Genomic DNA, 21,156 nt, shown 5'->3' with positions numbered 1-21,156 from the left:
CTCGAACATGTAAAAACCCCCCAAAAAACGAACTGCTTAGCACTTAAGAGCCTTTCTGGTTAACATAGAAGGGAAAACTGCACTTTCAATTACATCAGCAGTAAGTAGTCCGTGGCATTCATGCTGTTTTATCACTGCAAGTTAATTGTATACACATAAACGAACCCCTTATGACATACGAGGTTTCACCTCACGATGCAACTGTTAAAATCGGACGTTCACCATCTTTAGATCACTTATGCAAAACATTGTTTTAACGAATGGGAACCAGATTAGAGTCATATCATTGTGCGGTTAAACTGACAAGCACATCAGGCACACCTCTAGTTCAACAAAGGTGAACACCACTTAGCTAAAAATCCCGTATTTTATTTTCAGACCGCATTCTTACGCACCAAAAGGAGTTTCACATTTGTCCATCAGACAACTCCTTCAACAATTTTGGTGTCCATTAAGGTCGTTGCTATTCTATACGGCATGGCATGCACATCAGTAAGATCTTTTAAAATAACACCACATTCTTAACAGGCTCAAAATAAAAGACGAGGTAAAGGCGTGCGTTCTTAGAGTAACTTATTTCGCCATTTCTAAAATTAAGTCCTGGGCCCGGAATTACCTTAAGAAACTGTCCTAGGAAAGTTTGGTTTGTAGCATATCATCCTTAAAATTCTTTCATCTTCTTTCCAAACTCAGTCCAGAATCTCATGCACCGGTCTTATCACACTGTTTAATTATGAACCATGAAAATGTCCAGCAGATTTGATTACCTACATGCATGTTCCAAGTTCTCAATATTTGACAACTCTCTTCTACACAGCCTTCATGCAAAATAGAAGTGCACAGATAACTAAATGAGGGGGAAGAACAAGGGTAGTCCATCTCTAAATTAAGCACACAGCACATAGTTAGGGCTCAGTTTCCTAAGGAAACAAACAGGTGAAGCACCACCTGCTGTACTGGACAATTACTACTGCTGCTGCTCACTTCTCTTAACACTGCTTCCGTTTTATTATTATGGCTTGCACCTTCAGCCCGAACGTCTGAAAAACTGACCTGCTCAAGATACTAGAACAATATCAGAGCCCAGCCAATAAGATCAAGTTTCAAGACACAAACAAACATTTCATAGTAAAAGTAACAAGCACTGGCAAATGCAAATAGGTCTGGCTTGTAACCAAAGCTTTTGGTTGTGTCAATTTATGCTGTCACTCATCCATGTAGTCACAATCTACTATCATTCATGCATTCAGCTAATTATTCAATTACACCCCCCCACCCAATGTTGCTTTCTGTACCCGTGGGATAGGCATATTGGGGTGTGTGGGGGGGGCCCTAATTTGCCCAATTTAGAGGAGCACAGAGACAGATAAGATCACTGGGTGGGTGGTGGGAGCAACTGGCCATGCCTGGGGGGGTCACTCCATTCACTACAATCTCTGTGGTGACTAGTAAATATATCCCTGCTCTGGGATTGCCCTACTGCAGACATTCCCAAGTAGGGATCCAGCAGGTAGATTGCATTATTTCACTTTTATAGTGAAGTTCGTGATTCTGATTCATAAAAGAACCCAGGCTGCTGGAAGCTCTTCCACAGTAGCTCGAGGTAAGAGCCATAAAGGGGAAGCCCTCTGGTATGAGCACCAGAAGGGCATACAGCCCTTAGTTAGAAGACGTGATCTTCACATTCTTTGCAATCACATCCTCTGCACCACAGAGAGAACATAAACATCATGTTCCCCACACTAAAAAGGTCAAATGGAGCAAGAGATTAAGTCATTAATGGCTATATGAGAAGAAACAGTCTTGGAGAAGTGTTTGAATGTTCTCTTATTGGCTTAACCTTCAAATGCGAATGCTAAAAATAAAGATGCTATTAAAACATTTTCCTGACCATCTCCTCAATGATGTTGAAGCTTCGTTTCTCCTTTACAGAACTATGTAATCGTGGGCTTTAAAAGTTGGTAAAAAGCTCTCCTCTGTGTTTGTAATATGATCTATGTTTAGGAATGACTTGCAGCGAGCAGAAGAGGACAGATTATGGTCATTTGTAGCGAGGAAAACCATATAATCCCTTCAGACACAATTCAAATTAGCATGTCCTTTTGTAACGCGTTGCACTGCTCTCTCCTATGAATATGAGTCCTCTCAACATCTTGGCTTTCCTCTTAGTTAAGAGCTATCAATCTATTTTCCGGAAGTCACAGAGACCAGTGATGTTATTGTCTGCTGCTAAAGGACCTCTTTATTTGTTATCGGGTTTTTTGATACACAAGCCCTTTCTGGTAACTAGAACACAATAACACCATTGCTTCTCCTGCTGCATAGTCTTTAAGCCCTAGGTCTATCTGAACCCATGAGCCCTGAAGATTTATTGAATTGATGGACTCAAGTATTGAACAAAAGTTCTGAATAACGCGAATTGCTACAATCAGAAAAAACATTTTAAAATCTTGGTGGGGTTATACCAACCAAACATTTTGTTTACCCTCACCCACAGCAGTGACCTGCTTCATTACTGCCTCTGCTCCTTACACAGACACAAGGATCTGTAACAATAAGGTGGTCGGTCCGGTGTAGTAGCACTTTTCTGGAGATCTTTTTCCATTATTATGAGGATAAGATGCTATCTTTGAACAATATTTGTGTTTAGACAGGGAAGGGGTCCATATACTCCTAAAGACACCTAGTAGTAGAATCAAATAACTGTACTCTGGTCTTCTAAAGAAAGATCAAAAAGCAACATATATTAAGAGAGATTATTGCCCCTTATCTAGGTCAACATGTTTCAGTCAATTTATGAAGCCTCAGAGAAGTATCTGGCTTTCTTCATGGTTGAGATAGAGGGGTCCCCAGACCCTACCCACTTCTAACCCTTTCATACTTGATATTACCGGCCTTCTGGTAGAGAGGAAGCATGCAAGGTGAATAACATCTGGAAGCCCTATATTGCAATACCAAAGCAGTCATGACCTCTGTCATCTGATTCAAAGATCTAATTAATATGCGGGAGGGCAGGCAGCATGGAAGGGGTTGCCTAGTCAGTCATCTACGGCAATTTGATAGCTATATTAGACTGTGATAAACACTGCATCACTTTTAACTGTGATTGCAGAACCGACAGGTATTGGGACACAGACTGTTGGCAGAGGTAGTTCTATCGAGCGCAGCTCAACAATAGATAGCACAGTTTAAATTAGATTATATTTCCATGAATGTCATCAGTATTGTTGACACGGTACACTTCAGTTATTGTTCTTTCATATAAAAATCTAAAATTCAGAAGTTACTCAATCATGTTAGTCAAAGTATAGAGAATAAAAATGCACATTATGTTACGGACTGAAAATATCAAACAGCTTTACAAAATCACATCTATACACATTTTTTAACACTTGTAATGGAATGATGATTTGACTGCATTTACCTGCTGTATGTAATCCAGAGGCACAGGTGTAGCCTGTGTGAAACACTCCAGATGTATTCCATGTGTAGGATCATCAACAATTACACAACCAATATCGAACCATCTGCAAAAACACAATGACAAATCAAATCTCCGCAGTCGTGACCATGTACTATAACTGCCTTTGTTGGATATATCACTCAGTATATTATGCAGAGTGGTCTGAAGACACAACAGACACCAGATTAACCTATAAACGATAACGTTCTGTTATCACAAAACTTTTTGCAAGATAGATTTCTACCATTACTACTTAAATTCATACTGAAAGGAAAACGAGACGACAATCGGATGCCCCAAGAATGGATCAACACTGAAGTTTCATCACTGGTATTAAATAACTTTGAATTTCACTACCAGAGAGCTCACCTATTCCCTGCGTGTTTACTGGGACCTGAGCAAGTTTCAATTGCCCATGACAGGAGAGCCTCTAATAATTTTACATGTGCAAATCTTGGTTTCATGATCCCAAAATATGTGGTAGTTACATGCTTGCATTCCTCTTGCTATGTAGTTATGGATACAATTTATTGACGTCAACTGAACAACAGGTAGGTGTTTTGTAGCAGCCAACAACTACTTCCATGAAGCAGCAGATTTTTCCTCTCTTCAAGGAGAATGACATATGCAAATTAAACTTAGTTGTGATCAGATTATTTGTCAGCAGTCACTAATTCTCCCTGGCATTTACATTTATGAGATAGATTTTACCTTCAAAAGCAGATAAATAGGGTTCCTACAGTAAAGCATGGAGTCCAAAATCGGTCAATGGGTCCAGATCCATGACAGATTTTCAGGATCACTATGGATTATACAAACTAGTTCCATTTAAATGCAATTAAAGTAAATGCATGGTAAAAAGACGTCTTAAAAATTGAGCATAATCTGGCAAACTTGGACCTACTTAGGAAACCCATGCTGTATATGGTCATATGGCAAGCAAAGAAGAATCATTTCCCATTTCTGACACATAAAAGCAGTGTAGCAGGGAAGTAACAACTAACCGAATGAGAGAGCAAATGCCCTTTACACTGATTGCCATTAAAGAACTTGGGTGGTAAAAACAACAGGTTCTGGCTATTGTCAACATGGGAGTTTCACGTGTTAAGAGAATTGGGAGGGAATGGTTTCTTTGGCCAATCAAGGTGATAAAAGTCAACAAAGGATCTAAAACCTTTCTAAACTCTTGAATGAATCCCTCAAATTGGACACAAATTCTATTTGATCGTAGGATTTACATAGGTGGCTCTAGTGCAGCTTGTGAGAGGTTGTTGTGGTTACGTTACATTTACCCACCACTAATTGAGAATGCCTATTTCCTATAAAGAGATGCACTCTAATTTTAACTGGGTAAAGTGCTATAATGAGACTACAGTCCAGGAGACATTCAACTACTCAAAAAGAAAAGTGTTAAAGCACAAGTTACTTACCTTCAGTAACAATATATCTGTAAGAGACATTAGTTAGTTATAGATTCCTTACCTTAGAATTACCCCCAGGTGTCAGACTGGATCCAGAAAGTTTTTTAGTCAGTAGTACCTCTGCGCGTTGGAAGGTGGTGCCGGTTAGCTCCGCGTTCGTCGGCAGCGTCGCCGTAATGACGTTGCGGCAGCTACTTAGATGCCGCCCTCGCGCGCTGACGTCAGTTCTGTACACGACTTTCCATGCCAGAAACACAGAGCCATGCAAGACACTGACCATTGGTGCATAAAACTAGGACCCTGGAAGGATGTCCTTAACCCTAGAAATCAGTTCGCAGAACGGGGAGGGTGGGTGGGGTGGTAAGGAATCTATAACTAACTAATGTTTCTTACAGATATATCATTATTGAAGGTAAGTAACTTGTGCATCTGAAAGAAACACGTTAGTTATAGATTCCTTACCTTAGAATAGATACCCCAGCAACACCAACCCTGGTGGTAGGTCTGCGAACCAAGATCACACCAGAAAGTCCTGGAGAACAGAACGGCCAAAGAAGCCGTCTCTTCGGACTTGGCTGTCCAGGTAGAAGTGTTTGGTGAACATGTGCAGCGATGCCCACATGGCCGCCTGACAGATGTCATTCAGAGGCACTCCTCTTCCCAAGGCAATAGTGGCTGCCGTCGCCCTGGTGGAGTGAGCGCGTAGCCCCACTGGAGGCTCCTTTTTAGCTAGAGAGCAACAAGCCTTAATACACAACACAACCCATCGAGAAATGGTGCGTTTGTGTACTGCCCGGCCCTTCTTTGCACCCAGGTAGCCAACAACAAGTTGATTATCCACCCAGAACTGTTTTGTGCGATCCAGATAGAAGGAGAGCGCACATTTTGTGTCCAGACGGTGGAGCCTCTCTTTTTCCTTTGAAGGATGTGGAGGCGGAAAGAAGGTGGGCAAAGTAATGGTCTGCCTGATGTGGAAGGCAGTGACCACCTTAGGAAGAAAGGATGGACGGGTCCGGAGAACCACCTAGTCTGGGTGAACAGACAGGAAAGAAGGATTTGGGGAACGAGCCTGGAGCTCACTCAACTTTCTAGCAGAAGTGATGGCTAGCAGGAAAGCAGTCTTAAGAGTCAAGAGACGTAAAGGACAGTAATGAAGCGGCTCAAAGGGAGCGCACATTAAGTAAGTCAGTACAAGATTCAAGTCCCACTGAGGCATAACGAAAGGAATTTGAGGAAAGAGATGCGTTAAGCCTTTCAAGAAACGGTGAAATACCGGGGACTTGAAAAGAGAAGGCTGATCTGGCAGCCGAAGGAAATCAGAGATGGCTGAAAGGTAGCCTTTGATAGTTAAAGAGACACAACTGATGGACGGAATGCAGAACAAATCAAAACGTTCTCCCCAGTCAAGAGATCTGGGTTAAATCCATTATTCTTTTGCTCACCATGCCACCCCAGTTTAGACCTGGCAATTTGCAAATCAGTCTTGACCCTGTGCCTCATGGGAACAGTCCAGCCCGAACTCTCCGGTCCCTGGACTGGAAACAAGCATCCTAGGACCGGTTTTGGGGTTTCACCCCTCATCAGCCAGGATAGCTTGAATCCAGTGGTACCTTGATAGTGCCCAGAGCAAAGCCCGGCTTGGCTAAAGAGAGAAGGAACAAGAGGACTTCAGAGAGAGGGGCAGAAAGGGGATCCACAGGCTTTGCTGTGCACCATGCCACAAATTTGTTCCACCTGCAGGCGTATACCGTCGTTGTGGAGGGACGCCTGGCTGCCAAGATTACGTCACAGACTTCGGGAGGCAGGTCGACAGACGTCAACTGCCGCCACTCAATCTCCACGCACAGAGGTGGAGACTGGACAGTTTTGGGTGGAGGACCATCCCCTGCTGCTGCGACAGAAGATCCTCCCGAAGAGGCAGTCAGATCGGAGGATCGATGACCATGTTGGGCAGCTCGGGATACCAGACATTCGTGTCCAATCTGGAGCCACTAGAATGACTTGGGCCCGGTTACGCCTGATCTTCAGCACTCTGGGCAGAAGTGGTATAGGCGGAAAGGCGTACAACAGACCACAACTCCACTAGCGACAAAAAGCGTCGCCGAGCGAGTGCCACCTTGGAAATTCCAACACGCAGAATTGCTGACATTGTGCGTTCTCTTCGGTGGCGAATAGCTCTAACCAAGGCTCTCCCTACTATTGAAAGAGACCTTGCACCACCTCCGAGTGAAGACGCCATTCGTGATCCATCATGCACCTGCGGCTGAGTTAGTCCGCCCTGGCGTTCAGAGAACCTGCCAGGTGTTAAACCACCAAGGAAATGCCTTGATGTACCAGACATGTCCAGAGGCGAAGGGCATCCTGACATAGGGTCCTCGACCCCACCCGCCCTGTTTGTTGCAATACCACATGGCGGCGGTGTTGTCCGTGAACACCTGCACTAATCTTCCCCAGACAGAGGGAAGGAATGCCTTCAGTGCAAGACAGATCGCCCAGAGCTCCAGAGGGTTGAGGTGAAGCTCTGACTCCGCCGGAGACCAGAGGTCTCTGATCTCCGCCTTTCCCCTGTGGCCGCCCCAACCAAGAAGGGAGCCATCCATCACCACAGTGTGGTTGGGTTGGGGAAGGGAGAGGGATCTGCCACTGACCCAATCCTGGTTCGTGAGCCACCACTGCAGTTGTTGCAGTGCCCTCCAAGATCTGAACGTAGTCGGACAGAATCCCCCGATGCTGCGCCCACTGGAACTTTAGGTCCCACTGTAGAGCCTGCGTATTCCACCTGGCATGATTGGTCAGCAGGATACAGGAGGCTATGAGGCCCAGCAGCTTCAGAGTCATTCTGACCGAAACCCGGGACAAGGGCTGAAAGATCGGAATCATAGCCCGAATATCCCGGACTCGCTGTTAGGGAGGATAGACCCGAAACTGCGCCGTGTTCAAAACCGCTCCGATGAAGAGGAGCTTCTGAGAGGGAATCAGGTGCGACTTCGGCACATTGATGGAGAACCCCAGCAGATGCAGGAGGTCAGCCGTAGTCTGGAGGTGGGAGGAGACTGCCTGGGGCGTGCCCGCCTTCAACAGACAGTCGTCGAGATAGGGGAAGACTGAAACCTCTGATCTGCGCAGATGAGCTGCGACCGCCGCCATCACTTTCGTGAACACCGGAGGGACGCTGGTAAGGCCAAAGGGGAGCACGGTAAACTGAAAATGCTCGTGGCCTACCGTGAACCGCAGGTAACGCCGGTAGGCCGGCAGGACGGGGATGTGAAAATAAGCATCCTGCAAGTCCAACGCTACCATCCAGTCTTGCGGGTCGAGGGCAGACAAGACCTGAGCAAGGGTCAACATTTTGAACTTCTCCTTTCGGAGAAAGCGATTGATGTCCCTGAGATCCAAGATAGGACGCAGTCCCTTGTCCTTCTTGGGAACCAGAGAGTAGTGGGAGTAGCAACCACAACCTACTTCTGGGACAGGAAAACGCTCGATGGCTCCCTTGGCCAAGAGAGCCATAACTTCTTGCTGGAGAAGTGCCAGATGATCCTCCGACATGTGGTGGTAACGAGGGGGCATGGCTGATGGGGTAGTCTTGAAGCGGAGGGAGTTGCCCCATCGGACTATCTGCAAAACCCTCCTGAACGAAGTGATGGTGCACCAGTGGGGGAGGTGGCGTTTGATGGGCCTGAAAAGTCGGACTAGGAAGGCTTGGAGGCTGCTGCAGAGGGGGGGGGGGGGGGGGGGGGTTGGTGGACTGGCCCACCCGCTGGCCCCCTGAGCCACGATGCTGGTTCCCACGGTTGGGTAACTTGCTGCGGCCTGTGACCCTGGGTGGGACGTAGCAGGGCACCCCTTCCGTAGCCACGAAAGGGGCGAAAAGCAGACTCCGCCGGATGGGAGAAGAGGCCCAAGGACTTGGCCATAGCCCGTGAGTCCTTGAAGCGCTCCAGGGTGTTGTCTGCTTTATCGCCAAAGAGACAACGGCCATCAAAGGGCATGTCCATCAAGGTGTTCTGGACATCCCCTGAAAAGCCAGTGGACCTCATCCAGGCGTAGCGACAAAGCGCTACTGACGTTGAAATAGTCCTGCCCAGAGAGAAGGCAGTGTCCAGCCCACAACGGATCGTAAACTTTGCTGCATCCCTCCCGGCGGCGACAGCCTGGGAGAGCACTGTCCGGGCCTCCTCCGGACACTGAGGCAGCACTTGCGCCACGGTATCCCACACTGAGTGCGAATAACGGCCCAAGAGGCATGCAGAGTTTACAGACCGCTGCCCTAAGCTGGCGGAAGAGAACATTTTCTTCCCAAGATGGTCCAGCTTCTTGGATTCCCTTTCCGGTGGAGGGGTAGGGAAGACACTCTTGGAGGTGGAGGCTTGGACCACCAAGCTCTCCGGGGTGGGGTGTTGGGAGAGTAAAGTGGGGTCGCCCGGAGCCAGGCGGTGGCGTTGGGCGATCACCTTGTCCATGGGAGCCTCCGTGTCGGGCCTGGACCAGGTGCCCAAAAGGATGTCAGTGAGGGGATCATTAAACGGAAGCAGGAGCTCCGAAGAGCTTGCCACTGGTTGAAGCACCTCAGTTAGGAGGTTAGTCCTGACCACCACTGTAGGAAGCTCGAGGTTGAGAGCCACGGCCGCCCTACGCAACACCACAGCGTATGACGCTCCGTCCTCTGTAGCCAAAGTAGGGGGAGACAACATGCCAAGGTCGGGTGAAGTGTCAAGTCCACTAGCATCCCCCAGTTCCTCTCTCCAGTCCTGTTCAGAACCAAGCTGGTCAGTTAAAGGGTCACCAGTCCTCCTCATCTTCCTCTGGTTGCCACTGTGGTTGCAAAGAGGCCCCAGAAGTGAATAGGGGTACGAAAACCCCACCCGGCGCCGGATCCGGCGTCGATCGACGCCAGTCCGGCACCGTGTCCACGTCAGGAAAGAGGCTGGGGTCGACGGCGACCGGCATGGTAGTGGTGCCGTCCGGAAGCGGTGCTCGTGGAGGTGTAATAAGGTAAACCGGCGCTGATCCAGATCCAGGCCTGGATCCAAGGGGGGCCTGTGGCCCCAGGGCCGGAGTCACCGGCAGCAAAGACCTAGGCCCTCCAACCAAGTCCGCCGGCCAGAAGGCGCGCCGGCAGGGTCAGTCTGTTTAAAGATGGCAGGCATCGCCTCGTAGAACGTACGAAGCTGGGTGGGGGTCGCTCTGGGTCCCGGAAAGGGAGGGAAGCTCGGAGTCGACCCTTCAGGCTCCGCGCGCGGAGTGGCACCATCCACGTGCCTTGTTGAGACAGCCAACCGACGAGGAGAAGGCGAAGAGCGATAATGCTTCTTCGACTTCCTTTTATGCTTCGACTGCCCCGACCCAGAGTGCCAGGACTTCGAGCCAGACGGATGGTGGCTCCGCGACCGGTCCCTCGACCTCCCTCTCGACCGGGACCTCGAACGGCGCAGAGCCGACTGCCATTGTTCAAGCAGCTTTCGGGACCGCTCCCGCAAAGCCTTTAACGTCAACAACTGACAGTCTGAGCACGACTTGGGATCATGGTCACATTCCAGGCAAAAGAGGCACACGTGGTGCAGACATCAATCGGGTACAGGAACCACAGGCCTTAAAACCAGGCATCCCTTTTGCACCTGTTCGGAGTCAGAGACTCGAAACAAGACGTCGACAAAAGTCAAGAAAAACTTAGTCAAAAAATGACTGGGGTACCGCTATTCCCGGATATGCCCTGGCTGGCGCAGAAGAAAGAAAGAACTGACGTCAGCATGCGAGGGCGGTGTCTAAGTAGCTGCTGCAACGTCATCCCGGCGACCACGACGTCGAACGAGGAGCTGACCGATGCTACCTTCCGACGCGAATAGATACTGCTGACGAAACAACTTTCCAGATCCAGTTTGACGCCTGGGGGTAATTCTAAGGTAAGGAATCTATAACTAACTTGTTTCTTTCAGATACAGCCATTTAATCTACCAGAGCAAATTTAGGCAATATGGCCCTTTATGAGGGCATATGTAATAAAAGCCAATAAAACAACTCTGGGCAGACCGTAATATTCAATGTATCGAACAGTGAGAGAAACTGCTATCTGTGGACAGCAATTCAATCAAATGGTAGATGAGTGGAGAAGTAATACTTGCCCATATCAAATGTAGAATTAGACACTCCTGAAAAGAATCTACTGAAGATAAATACTTGAGACAAGAAAATAGGGAACAACAAATTATTAATAGAGTTGATAGAAGCTGCATCACTTAGTGTGTACTTGCATGAACAAGCATTTGCAATGCAATAGGTCTCGCATTTATAAGAGTTTGAGCTATTGGCATTGTAAAATTACAATGCCTTTTATTTATGTTTTGGTTTTAAAACAAATAAAAGGCATTGTCATTTACAATGTCAGTAGCATAAACTCGCATAAAAGCAGTGTGTGGAGTGCAGCAGTGTGTGGAGTGCAGCAGTGTGCGGCGTGCAGCAGTGTGCGGCGTGCAGCAGTGTGCGGCGTGCAGCAGTGTGCGGCGTGCAGCAGTGCGCGGCGTGCAGCAGTGCGCGGCGTGCAGCAGTGCGCTGCGTGCAGCAGTGCGCTGCGTGCAGCAGTGCGCGGCGTGCAGCAGTGCGCGGCGTGCAGCGGCGTGCAGCAGTGTCGTGCAGCATGCAGCAGTGAGTAATGCAGCAGTGTGCAGCAGTGTGGCATGCAGCAGTGTGCGGCGTGCAGCAGTGTGTGGCGTGCAGCGGCATGCAGCAGTGTGTGGCATGCAGCAGTGTGCTGCGTGCAGCAGTGTGCGACGTGCAGCAGTGTGCGACGTGCAGCAGTGTGTGACGTGCAGCAGTGTGTGACGTGCAGCGGCGCGCAGCAGTGTCTGGCGCGCAGCAGTGTCTGGCGCGCAGCAGTGTCTGGCGCGCAGCAGTGTGAGGCGCGCAGCAGTGTGAGGCGTGCAGCAGTGTGAGGCGTGCAGCAGTGTGAGGCGTGCAGCAGTGTGAGGCGTGCAGGAGTGTGTGGCGTGCGGTAGTGTGCGGCGTGCAGCAGTGTGCGGCGTGCAGCAGTGTGTGGCGTGGTTTGTAAACAAGAAAAGCGGACATCAAAGGAAGGGTGGGAGGGAACGAGCATATGGGGTGTGAGTTATAACGAAAGTTAATTGTTGTAAGAGGGGATGCAGGAAGTGAGGCCGAGCGCGCGCTGGCGAAAGCAGTCTGCTGCTTTCAAGTCCGATGCCAGATGCCAGCTTCGCGCTTGAATGCCTCACATGCACTGGCCATAAACCGCATTCCTAAGGTCTTGTGCCCCTTACTAAATCTCTCTGAATGCGTGAGGCGGCGCACGCGCAGGAAGTAGCTGGTGGCAAATGGAATGCGCGTGGTTGTGCGCGTAACCGCCACCCGATCCGCCTGGGAAGCCTTTGGGAGCATTTTCTGAAGCCCCTACATAAGTCTCGCTGAGCGATCGCTTACGCGATAGCCAGGCGAGACCTAAAAAAGAAGTGAGGGGGCTAACCAAGTTAGGCAGTATGCAAGTGACATCATGGTGCTTGACATAGTGCGACAACACGGCGCTGCATCACAGGAAGTGGCATTACAACCCATGACCTCACAGGAAGTGACATGACAAGGAGTGACATCAGATCTGAACACCTCACAAATATGTTTCGCAAGTCTATCATGAGTACATATGAGTACATTACGAGTTGTAATAAATGAGTTTGCGTTGGGGTTGTGCCAAACAAGTGACACATCCCCCGACGCAAAATGTGGGCCTCAACTTACACATTTATTTTGTAAAAACTCTGTCACAAAGAAATTGACAACAAGGAGAAAAGTGGCAGTAAATATATTCTCTTTAATTGGTTGCAAAGTCTGCATCTTTAAATACCTTATGGGGTTAAGGCACCTGCTGCAGAGATCTTTGTGTGCACAGTACATCCCAAGGAACAATAATCATGGTAAGGTGAGGAGGAGCCAAGATGGCGACCGGAGCAGTCGCTTGAGCGCCCGGCTCCGTCGGCCCTTGGCCTCGGACTATCATCCTGATTCCTATCCTTGCCGATTTTCGAGGTGTAACGTGTGCGACGACGCGCTGACTGCGCCGCCGCTTTCCCGAAGTCTTAGCCCGCCCGGATGCCGGAGTTTTTGGTGCCTTTGTTCCCCGCCCTGGACCCTTGCTCTACTGTGGCCTCGGCCGGCCCCCTGGAAGTGTCGCAGTCACCGGACCCGCTGGTGCAAATCTGAGCCCGAGGTCCCGATCCCGCCTCACGCCACGTACGGTCGCCAGAAGAGCCGGGAGAGAGACGCCCGGACACCTCCTGTACCCTGCACCTGATGGGCTGGAGCTAGAGGGTAAGCCCCGGTGTGGCGGGTCTCCTACCCCGCTCTGTGGACCACGCTGTGGAAGGCTGCAGACCCCCTTCTTCTATGGTCTAGTCGGCTGCAAAGAGAGCCCGAGGGAGGGGAAGAGACTGCTGGCTTTCACCTGTTGCGGCGCAGACCTGTTGGGAATTGCCTCCTTGTCACGATCCCCCCCCTGGCCACGGTACCGTTCAACGGTAAAACATGGCGCTGATTGCCTGCTCGCTGCTGGGGGGTGATGCTCCGGTCTCGCCCGCTGCCTGCTTCGCCCTCCCTCTACCAGACTCCAGCTCCCCAGTGCCGTCCCGGATTGCTGCCGTTGTGGGGACGCAGCTTCCGCTGACATACGGCTCCGTTCTGGCTGCCCTGCGGGACTTTCGTCTGCAATTGTGTGTCGGCTTGCAAACGCTGAGTGAGCGGTTCGACTCTACACTGTCTGCTGCGGGCCGTGAGCGCCCCGTTTGTGATCAACAAGACGTGAGTCTGCCAGTGCTGTGGTCTTCCTGCGGGGAAGCAACGACTGGGTATAACGGTGCTACACTGGTGTCTGCATCTGGCTTTCCCGGCGCTCAGGATCAATCGCTCTCCTGCTCAATGGCAGATACTTTGTTTCCCCGGTCATTGCTGCCTGCTTTGTTGTTGCCTGCCTCACCGTGCCCGCAGGAGTTTCCAGCTGAACTACACCTGGCGACCTCGAGGAACCGTTCACGGTGGCCTACGGCTCCCTTTATGTGGAACTCATGTACTTTACAAGCCAGGACTGGATTTTATATGGTGTGCAAGGGGACCTCAATAGATGATCGGCGGCCATTTTGTGACTCTACTTCTCCATCTTCTCCCAAGTGGCCATATTGTCTTTGTCTGTTCGGGATGCGGGGCATTCACGAGGGGGCGGGTCTAATCGTACGCCCGCGATCGGGCCAGGGCTAGATTACTTTCTATCATCATGGCTTCACGGCCGGGCTGGACTGGGACTGGAATTGTCTACTTATGTTGTGCGCACTCGTCGCGATCTGTCTGCCTTCATTTCCGTGGTGTTACATGCTATCTTCACACGACCGCCTTTGGGTGTAGTGGGGTTTCAGTGTGTGGAGGCTTGGTTGGCCGGTGGTGTCGGGCGCTCCTGAGGATACGTGGGCTCCTCCCCGCTTCCTTTCTTCTTTCTTCTCTTAGTTTCTTTACTCTATTCCTACTTTCTCTCTCGTCTATATTTCGGGTTCATTGGGCGACAGGCACTATGCTGGGGGGGGGGGGGTAGGCCATAGCCTCCGCATTGGTGTAGGGTGGGGGGGTAATTTACTGTTTCTTTTAGTTCTATGGGCCTCTTTCTTTTATGTCTCTGCGCTATACTTGTTTCGATTCGGGGTGGATTGAGTGGGGGCGGCTTTTAGGGGGTGCGTATTTACTACTGTGATGATCCTGTTATCTAATTGCATCGCCTTACTGTATGAGATTTTCTATGGCTGTTTTAATGATGCTGCTGCTCTCCAGTGTATGAAGCCGACTTGCGGACTCGAATCTCCTTGTTTCTATCCTTTACTGACTTTTTTCTCGATAAAAATTTTTTTTTGAAAACCTTAAAATTAACCTTCACTTCTCCTTCCCCCGGTGTCAAGGATCCCTCCAGTGTATGAATCCTGAATCGTTGCTCATCTTGACCTTGACGCACAGGGGATGTATTGTTTGTCTCTGTGCTCAACCGTACTGTGGCCGGCCTGATGGTTGTAGGCCCGTATTTGTTCTTTTACTATGCACAAATAAAGGTTTTTTTTAAAAAAAAAAAAAAAAAAATAATCATGGTAAGGTAATTTTGGAGGGTAACATGTTTCCTGGAGAGACCTGTGTTTTCTCTAGTCCCAGTTTTGAATCAAAGTAGCATTGTGGGTTTACGTGTCTCCTGCAAAGCACATCATCTAACATGCAGATTTCAGATTTTTATTTTATGTAGCTAGGTAAATGGATTACTGTTTTTTAATACAGATCATTTTGTTCCTTGCAGTTCATAAATTGTAATCCTTCTAATATAGCACAGCGAGCTATAAAGGATGCGACTCCTACGCCTTGTAACCCTAACTGTCTTATGTAACACATCATATACATTGATTTACAAATGTACACAATTTATTGTCAATGTATAATGTGCACGTGTGTGCGATGTAAAGCGCTCCGACTCCCTGCATTGGGATGATTAGTGCCTATAAAAAAATAAAATAATGGTTATTAAAAGTTATTTGTGTAAATACTGGAACAGACCAGCACATTTGACATTCTTATAGTGCATTCATAGCTCTTATATACAGGGGTTAAACAAAGTGAAAAGCAGGGCTCTCTAAATTATTTTTGAAGAGGTAACAAGCTGCCTTTGTTTCCCCTCCCTTGCATCTAGGTGTGACGCTCAGATTGCTCCCAACCAATCTAGTGGACCAAAAGGAGGCCTGATGGCCACTTAAATGCGGCCTTTGTTATGGGCCCCGCTAGAGTCTGAAATACGAGAGCCCGCTCACCGCCTGCACGGTGCTGCTCTGAAAGAAAGTAGGCAAGGTTCCGGCGTGCTGCTGAATGTACCTGAAAATTACACCGGGACAAGTTCAGCATATTTCAGTGAAGCCCACTTCTTGCAAGTTGGATGGCGTCCACCCTGTGAAAATAGTGGGTGGACGCTGTGTACCCACATGTACTCCCGACTCGTGCCCTGGGTTTGGAGGTAGTTAAGGTTTACTCCAGGGGACGGCCTTTTCCAACTTGGCTGTCTAAAGAGGCAGGTCCATCCTTCCATTGTCTGGTGGCGGCACACATGGCGAGACGGTCATTCTAGTGAAGGGGATTGGTCATTGCAGTGAAGGTACATATTCTACTGAAGGTGATTGGTTATTGTAGTAAAGGTGATTATTCTGCTAAAGGGGATTGGTCATTGGAGTGAAGGTGCTTATTCTACAGAAGATGATGGGTTATTGGAGTGAATGTTATTATTCCAATGAATGTGATTGATTTATTGGAGTGAAGGTGATTATTCTACTGTAGGTGATTGGTCATTGTAGTGAAGGTGATTATTCTGCTATAGGGGATTGGCCATTGCACTGAAGGTGCTGATTCTACTGAAGGTGATTGGTTATTGTAGTACAGGTGATTATTCTGCTAAAGGGGATTGGCCATTGCAGTGAAGGTGATTATTCTGCTAAAGGGGATTGTTCTTGTGGGGCGGGAACGTCTCCCAATGCCAGTGTTTAATGTCCCTGATGCAAAGAAAAGGAGGCACGTGCAACAGGAAGTGTATCTCAAGTTACTGGGTTGTTTCGATTCTGCATTTCCGATCGACATCCGAGCCATTTGCCCAACCATTCCACCTTCTCCCATCTAAAAGGCTTTTTCACAGTATAGACGGTAAACTTTCCCCCAGCCCCCTCCCTTTCAAGTGCTGGTACCCCACCCCCGGGGCGAGGTGGCGCGGTCGCAGCTGCTTGGTGAGCTCATGAGACTGTAGCCAAGTGCACTGCTGCGGTGTCATGTGCTCGGCTTGTCACATTATTTTTGTCGCCTTCGTCTTCAAATGAGATGGTGTAAAAGAAAACAAGCAATGACGTGCAAGCCCAGTGCAAATGTGAGCACACCCAATATTACCACCGGTATCCCTACTCTGTCATCTATACGGAGGCATTGTTGGTCCATGTTGGCACTGCAGTGTGATGGCATCGGAACAGAGGCACGCATAACCAATGTGCAGATTGTATGCGTGTACCAAGGACCGGATTTTGGAGTGATGGGGAAAAACAGAACATGTTTTGTTGAGCATCTCACCACCAAAACATCACAGTGGGTTAGTCGGGTCTGGTAGCAGGGCAGGTTACATAGGTGCATAATTAACTGAAGCTTCTTGCATGGTGTTCACGGCTTCCATTTGGCACCCCAGTTTATCGCCATTTGCTACAGATATATATTGCAACTGTTCACAGAATGAAATGGACGAGAGCAAAGGGAGGGCAGGTATTAATCACATGGTATTGTAAAAAAGATGTTTATTTGGCTAGCGATAATTGTGAAACTGCTTGCATCTCTTGCAGGGCAATAGAGGTAAAACATTATAAATACATATATATCCTCGTACAAAAGAGCATAGTTACAATATATATATATATATATATATATATATATATATATATATATATATATATATATACACACACAGGTGCAGCAAAATGTTTTGCTTCTTTTAAACATTCGTTCTTGTAAAGAGAGCAGGTTTTCCTCTCAAAATATCTGGAGTTTGCTAAAAAGACGTATTAACCGTGGGGTGTGCAAATAGTGTAAACCGGATGCCTGTGACAATCATAAAAACACTACAATGGTAACTGGTGCCTGAAGACCGGGGCAGGAGAATATCTATTTGGCTATGCACAAATTACGAGAGTTCTGATGCCACAATACTAAAATGACTGACTGAAGATGTAAACCAAGTCTATCATTTGTTACAAGAGTTATTAAACCATTACAAGTGGCCATGAAGTCGTTCGAAAGGGAAATGGACACCAGCCATCTTCAATACACCAATGCACAAGGGTAGCTGCAGAAGCGCGCCGGTGACACCGCGTGGTGAAAGCCTAGTAGTGCCAGCAGAATGATAGAGTATGACAACAAAGTCCGAGACATGGCTTATGTAAAACCTACTTGAATTTTCATTTTGAACGTGGAATTACTAACGTCCAGAATCAGTCAATGGTGTAGCAAATCATCTAATAAGTAATGCTTGGGCTGTGCAGTGAAATGTATTTTGTGGGAGAGGTAGGTTTGAAACTGCACCACAAAGCCACAGAAGCAAGTATAAAGGGAACCTTTTAACGAAGGAGACTCCGTGTCAACATATGGCTACCAGAGTAAACAAGACAAGCCCGGCGGAGCGCGCGTGCTTGGGGGTGGGGGAGCGCACTCCAGGCGGGGGAGCGAACCCTTTGAAGTGCTCCCAAAAAGCGGAGTGTATGGCGGCACAAAGCGCGTGAATGTGCGCGTGCTAGCAATGCAATCCGCTTTTTGGGAGCACTTTGAAATGCCCTTTTACAATAGTCTCGCTTTGCGATCGCTTACGCGATAGCAAGTCGAGACCTAAAAAGCTTTGAACACAGGAAAAAGGCAACACCATTCATTAACAAAGACAAAAGGTAATTGAAATCGCTGCTTACAGATTTCCTGGAAGAGTAAAAGTAGAAATATCTGGAATCAAGGACATCGATGAGAATGGTACGCAATCAGAGATGCAAGGAAAACACCTAGCAAAAGTCAACTATTTTGTTGGCTCTAAATGACTGACAGAGGAACAAAGTTCGCAATTCTTCAAACCAGTGCATATGCCTCAGCTGCATAGCTGTGGTTTAAGTAGTAACACAGCTCAACCACCTATACTGTCACAGCTAGATAATCCACTGTCCAACTCTTTAATGCAAATAGTGACTCAAACCCTGTCCGTGCTACCTGCAATAAATTAAACGGTGCCATAATGTGGGCTATATCCATACTGTTCACAAACTGTACAAAGCCTTAGGCTTATTCTTTTACGTATTTATATGGTATTTCAAATAGATCAAACCTAGGCAAAAGTCAGCGAAGCACTGTACATGTTTAAAGATAAGCGAAGTTAAATAGTAATAGTAGAGGAAGCTGTGATGTGGACGGTTAATGCATTGTGATGTAGTGTTCTCTAAAGAGTTTTCTACTTTCCTTTATTGGAGCAGTGTTGAGGCAGTCCTACTGGATGCAGGAATGTTGTTACAAATCATGGGTGCATAGATGAAAAAGGCCAGCGGTGTTTTTCCTTTGTCTGAAGTCCAAAGGTGTCCTGGATGTGAGTGTGGTGAGAACAATAAATATTCACCATCATATTCACTGCTTGAACTAAAGAAATGTGTCAAGAAAAATATTTCAGATTTTTTATCTACATATGCCCTACTTTTTGAACAGGTTATTACAGTAAGATATAGTTGTATCATCATAGCGTGAAATGGTAAACAATTGATCAGGACTGACGAGTCTTAAGAGCATATCTCCCTAAAAACGGCAGAATATTCTTTAAGTTTGGCAGAAACATTTGCTGAGACAATATGCCACTTAAAGTTCAAGTTCCTAATACTTCAAAGTCCACAAAAACAAAGCTAAACATAGACAAGTCATGCCCATTCAAAATACCTTACATTTTGTATAACTTGTTACTGGCAAGCGGGAAACCGACAACTCAGCACAAGACCGTTACAAATCCTAACATACACACATCAAATGAAATTTGTTGTATCTCACTTGTCAGGTAGTAACTCTGCAATAAAGTTTTCTACTGAGACAGCTGGCTGCTTCTCATGGATCACTCCAGTCCGCCTCAAGCAGTCTATCCTTTCCTGGGCTCCCTGCGGAAAAAAAGCACGTTATTGTTACATGACACTCCATTGTGTAGTCACAGCACGTGTGACAGAATGTTACATACACACACAAACACCACAATGAAATCTATAGAGTTTATTCATAAATATTTGTTGCTATAGTGTATTGAATTAGGTGGTTATAGGTATATGTCAGTGCATAACACTACCATCGACGGGTATAAATGGAAGAGAAAGTGAGCTAATCCCACAACTGACACGCAAGTGGGACAGCAGGCTGTGTTTTAAAGGAGGCGATGTAGAAAAGTCACGTTCTCTCACTTATCCTACATTAAAATGTATTCTTCTAAGTGGGATAGGGAGACTATTTTTAAGTCAATGAGCCATTTTCTACCCAAGGATTTCAGGGAAAATTTGGAGACTACTAGTGTGCGTGTCCATTCAGGATTAAGGACTCCTGTTGGTTGATAGCGATGCCATCTTTTTGTAATTTGTGAGGTGCATCTACTCGCAACCATTGTACATGGCGCAGCTCTGCGCTAGTATGTGTCGCTGTGCTCCCACTACAACTGACAAACATCCTCTATAGTTTTTGTACATTTTATAAGACATAACATTAGTTACTCTTAGCAATAAAAATGCCCCAGACTATTCCAAAAAACGACATGTACTTCCAGGAAAATGTTCTTAAGTGTTTATTAAAAACAGGAGAGAAATGAAGCCCTACATCATTGTTTTGTAAGCTGCAAGGTGACCTAGAAAAGGCTTCCGAGAGGTAATGTGGAACAAAGATGATATCCATGACAAATTTATGCTATGGACTGGAATACATTTCACCTTCTATCTGCACGCGAGGATTAGGAGAAACGTTTTATTAGTTCTATTATTCTGACAATAGGACAATGGAACCCACAAGGAAAACCATATTTAGTTTGCGATTAGGGGATTCTCTATTTGTCACTGCAAACTTTGATCAATGTCGATCCAAACTTTCCAGCAACATTTATTCATCACTCTAGCAAGAGTTCGGGTAATTTTTACTAATTCTTTCTCCTGGATGCAGCACACAACCACATTTCTGTCTTAGCATTGGATTATTATATGCATTTTTGAATGTACTGTGGTGGAGAAATTAATATGTAGACATTTTCCACATAGTTGCAGCCTCTCAAGGCAATTTATTGTTGATGGGTAACAGTACCAAAGCCATTCCGTGTTGCTCCTCTAATTACACACTTTGCCCATGAAATAATGCCAACAAAGGAAATGAGATCATACCCCCCTCCTGCCACAGTTTAAGATTTTCTAGATAGCTGTAGCCATTCTTAAAGCCTTAAGATCTCCAATACAAATCTCTGAACTATATTATATGTCAAATTTTAAAAGGGCGTTTGTGCGCCCAAATATCAATTTGGGTGTACATCTAAGGCAAATCCCTTAAGTCAAGCATTCAGGGGGATTCCTATAGTGCCTTTGTATATTCCTGAGTGATGCTGAAGAATGACCCTTTGGTAATGTTTTTTTCCATTGTCTTTTGAGGATTCAGTTTTGCGTTTTTGAAGTCTAGCCAATCTTCTGTCAGAGGTTTGGGAAT

At 47.1% G+C, this 21,156-nt stretch overlaps 1 protein-coding gene across 2 annotated transcripts in view; it reads right to left on the bottom strand.

Annotated features, from left to right (window-relative positions):
• PRRC1 (proline rich coiled-coil 1) overlaps positions 1–21,156 on the bottom strand; it is a 191,292-nt gene that overhangs the window by 13,045 nt on the left and 157,091 nt on the right. For both annotated transcript variants that reach the window (XM_085632703.1, XM_085632704.1), the window contains exons 7-8: positions 19,486–19,589; positions 3,425–3,527 (exon numbers count right to left, since the gene is read on the bottom strand). In XM_085632703.1, the coding sequence (XP_085488829.1) occupies positions 3,425–3,527; positions 19,486–19,589 (207 nt within the window). The remainder of the gene's footprint in view (positions 1–3,424; positions 3,528–19,485; positions 19,590–21,156) is intronic.

The sequence above is a fragment of the Triturus cristatus genome, chromosome 2_1 (genome assembly GCF_964204655.1).
Source record: "Triturus cristatus chromosome 2_1, aTriCri1.1, whole genome shotgun sequence".
NCBI lineage: Eukaryota > Metazoa > Chordata > Amphibia > Caudata > Salamandridae > Triturus > Triturus cristatus.
Note: the sequence above shows the minus strand (reverse complement) of the source record. Positions and strands in the feature narration are given on the sequence as shown.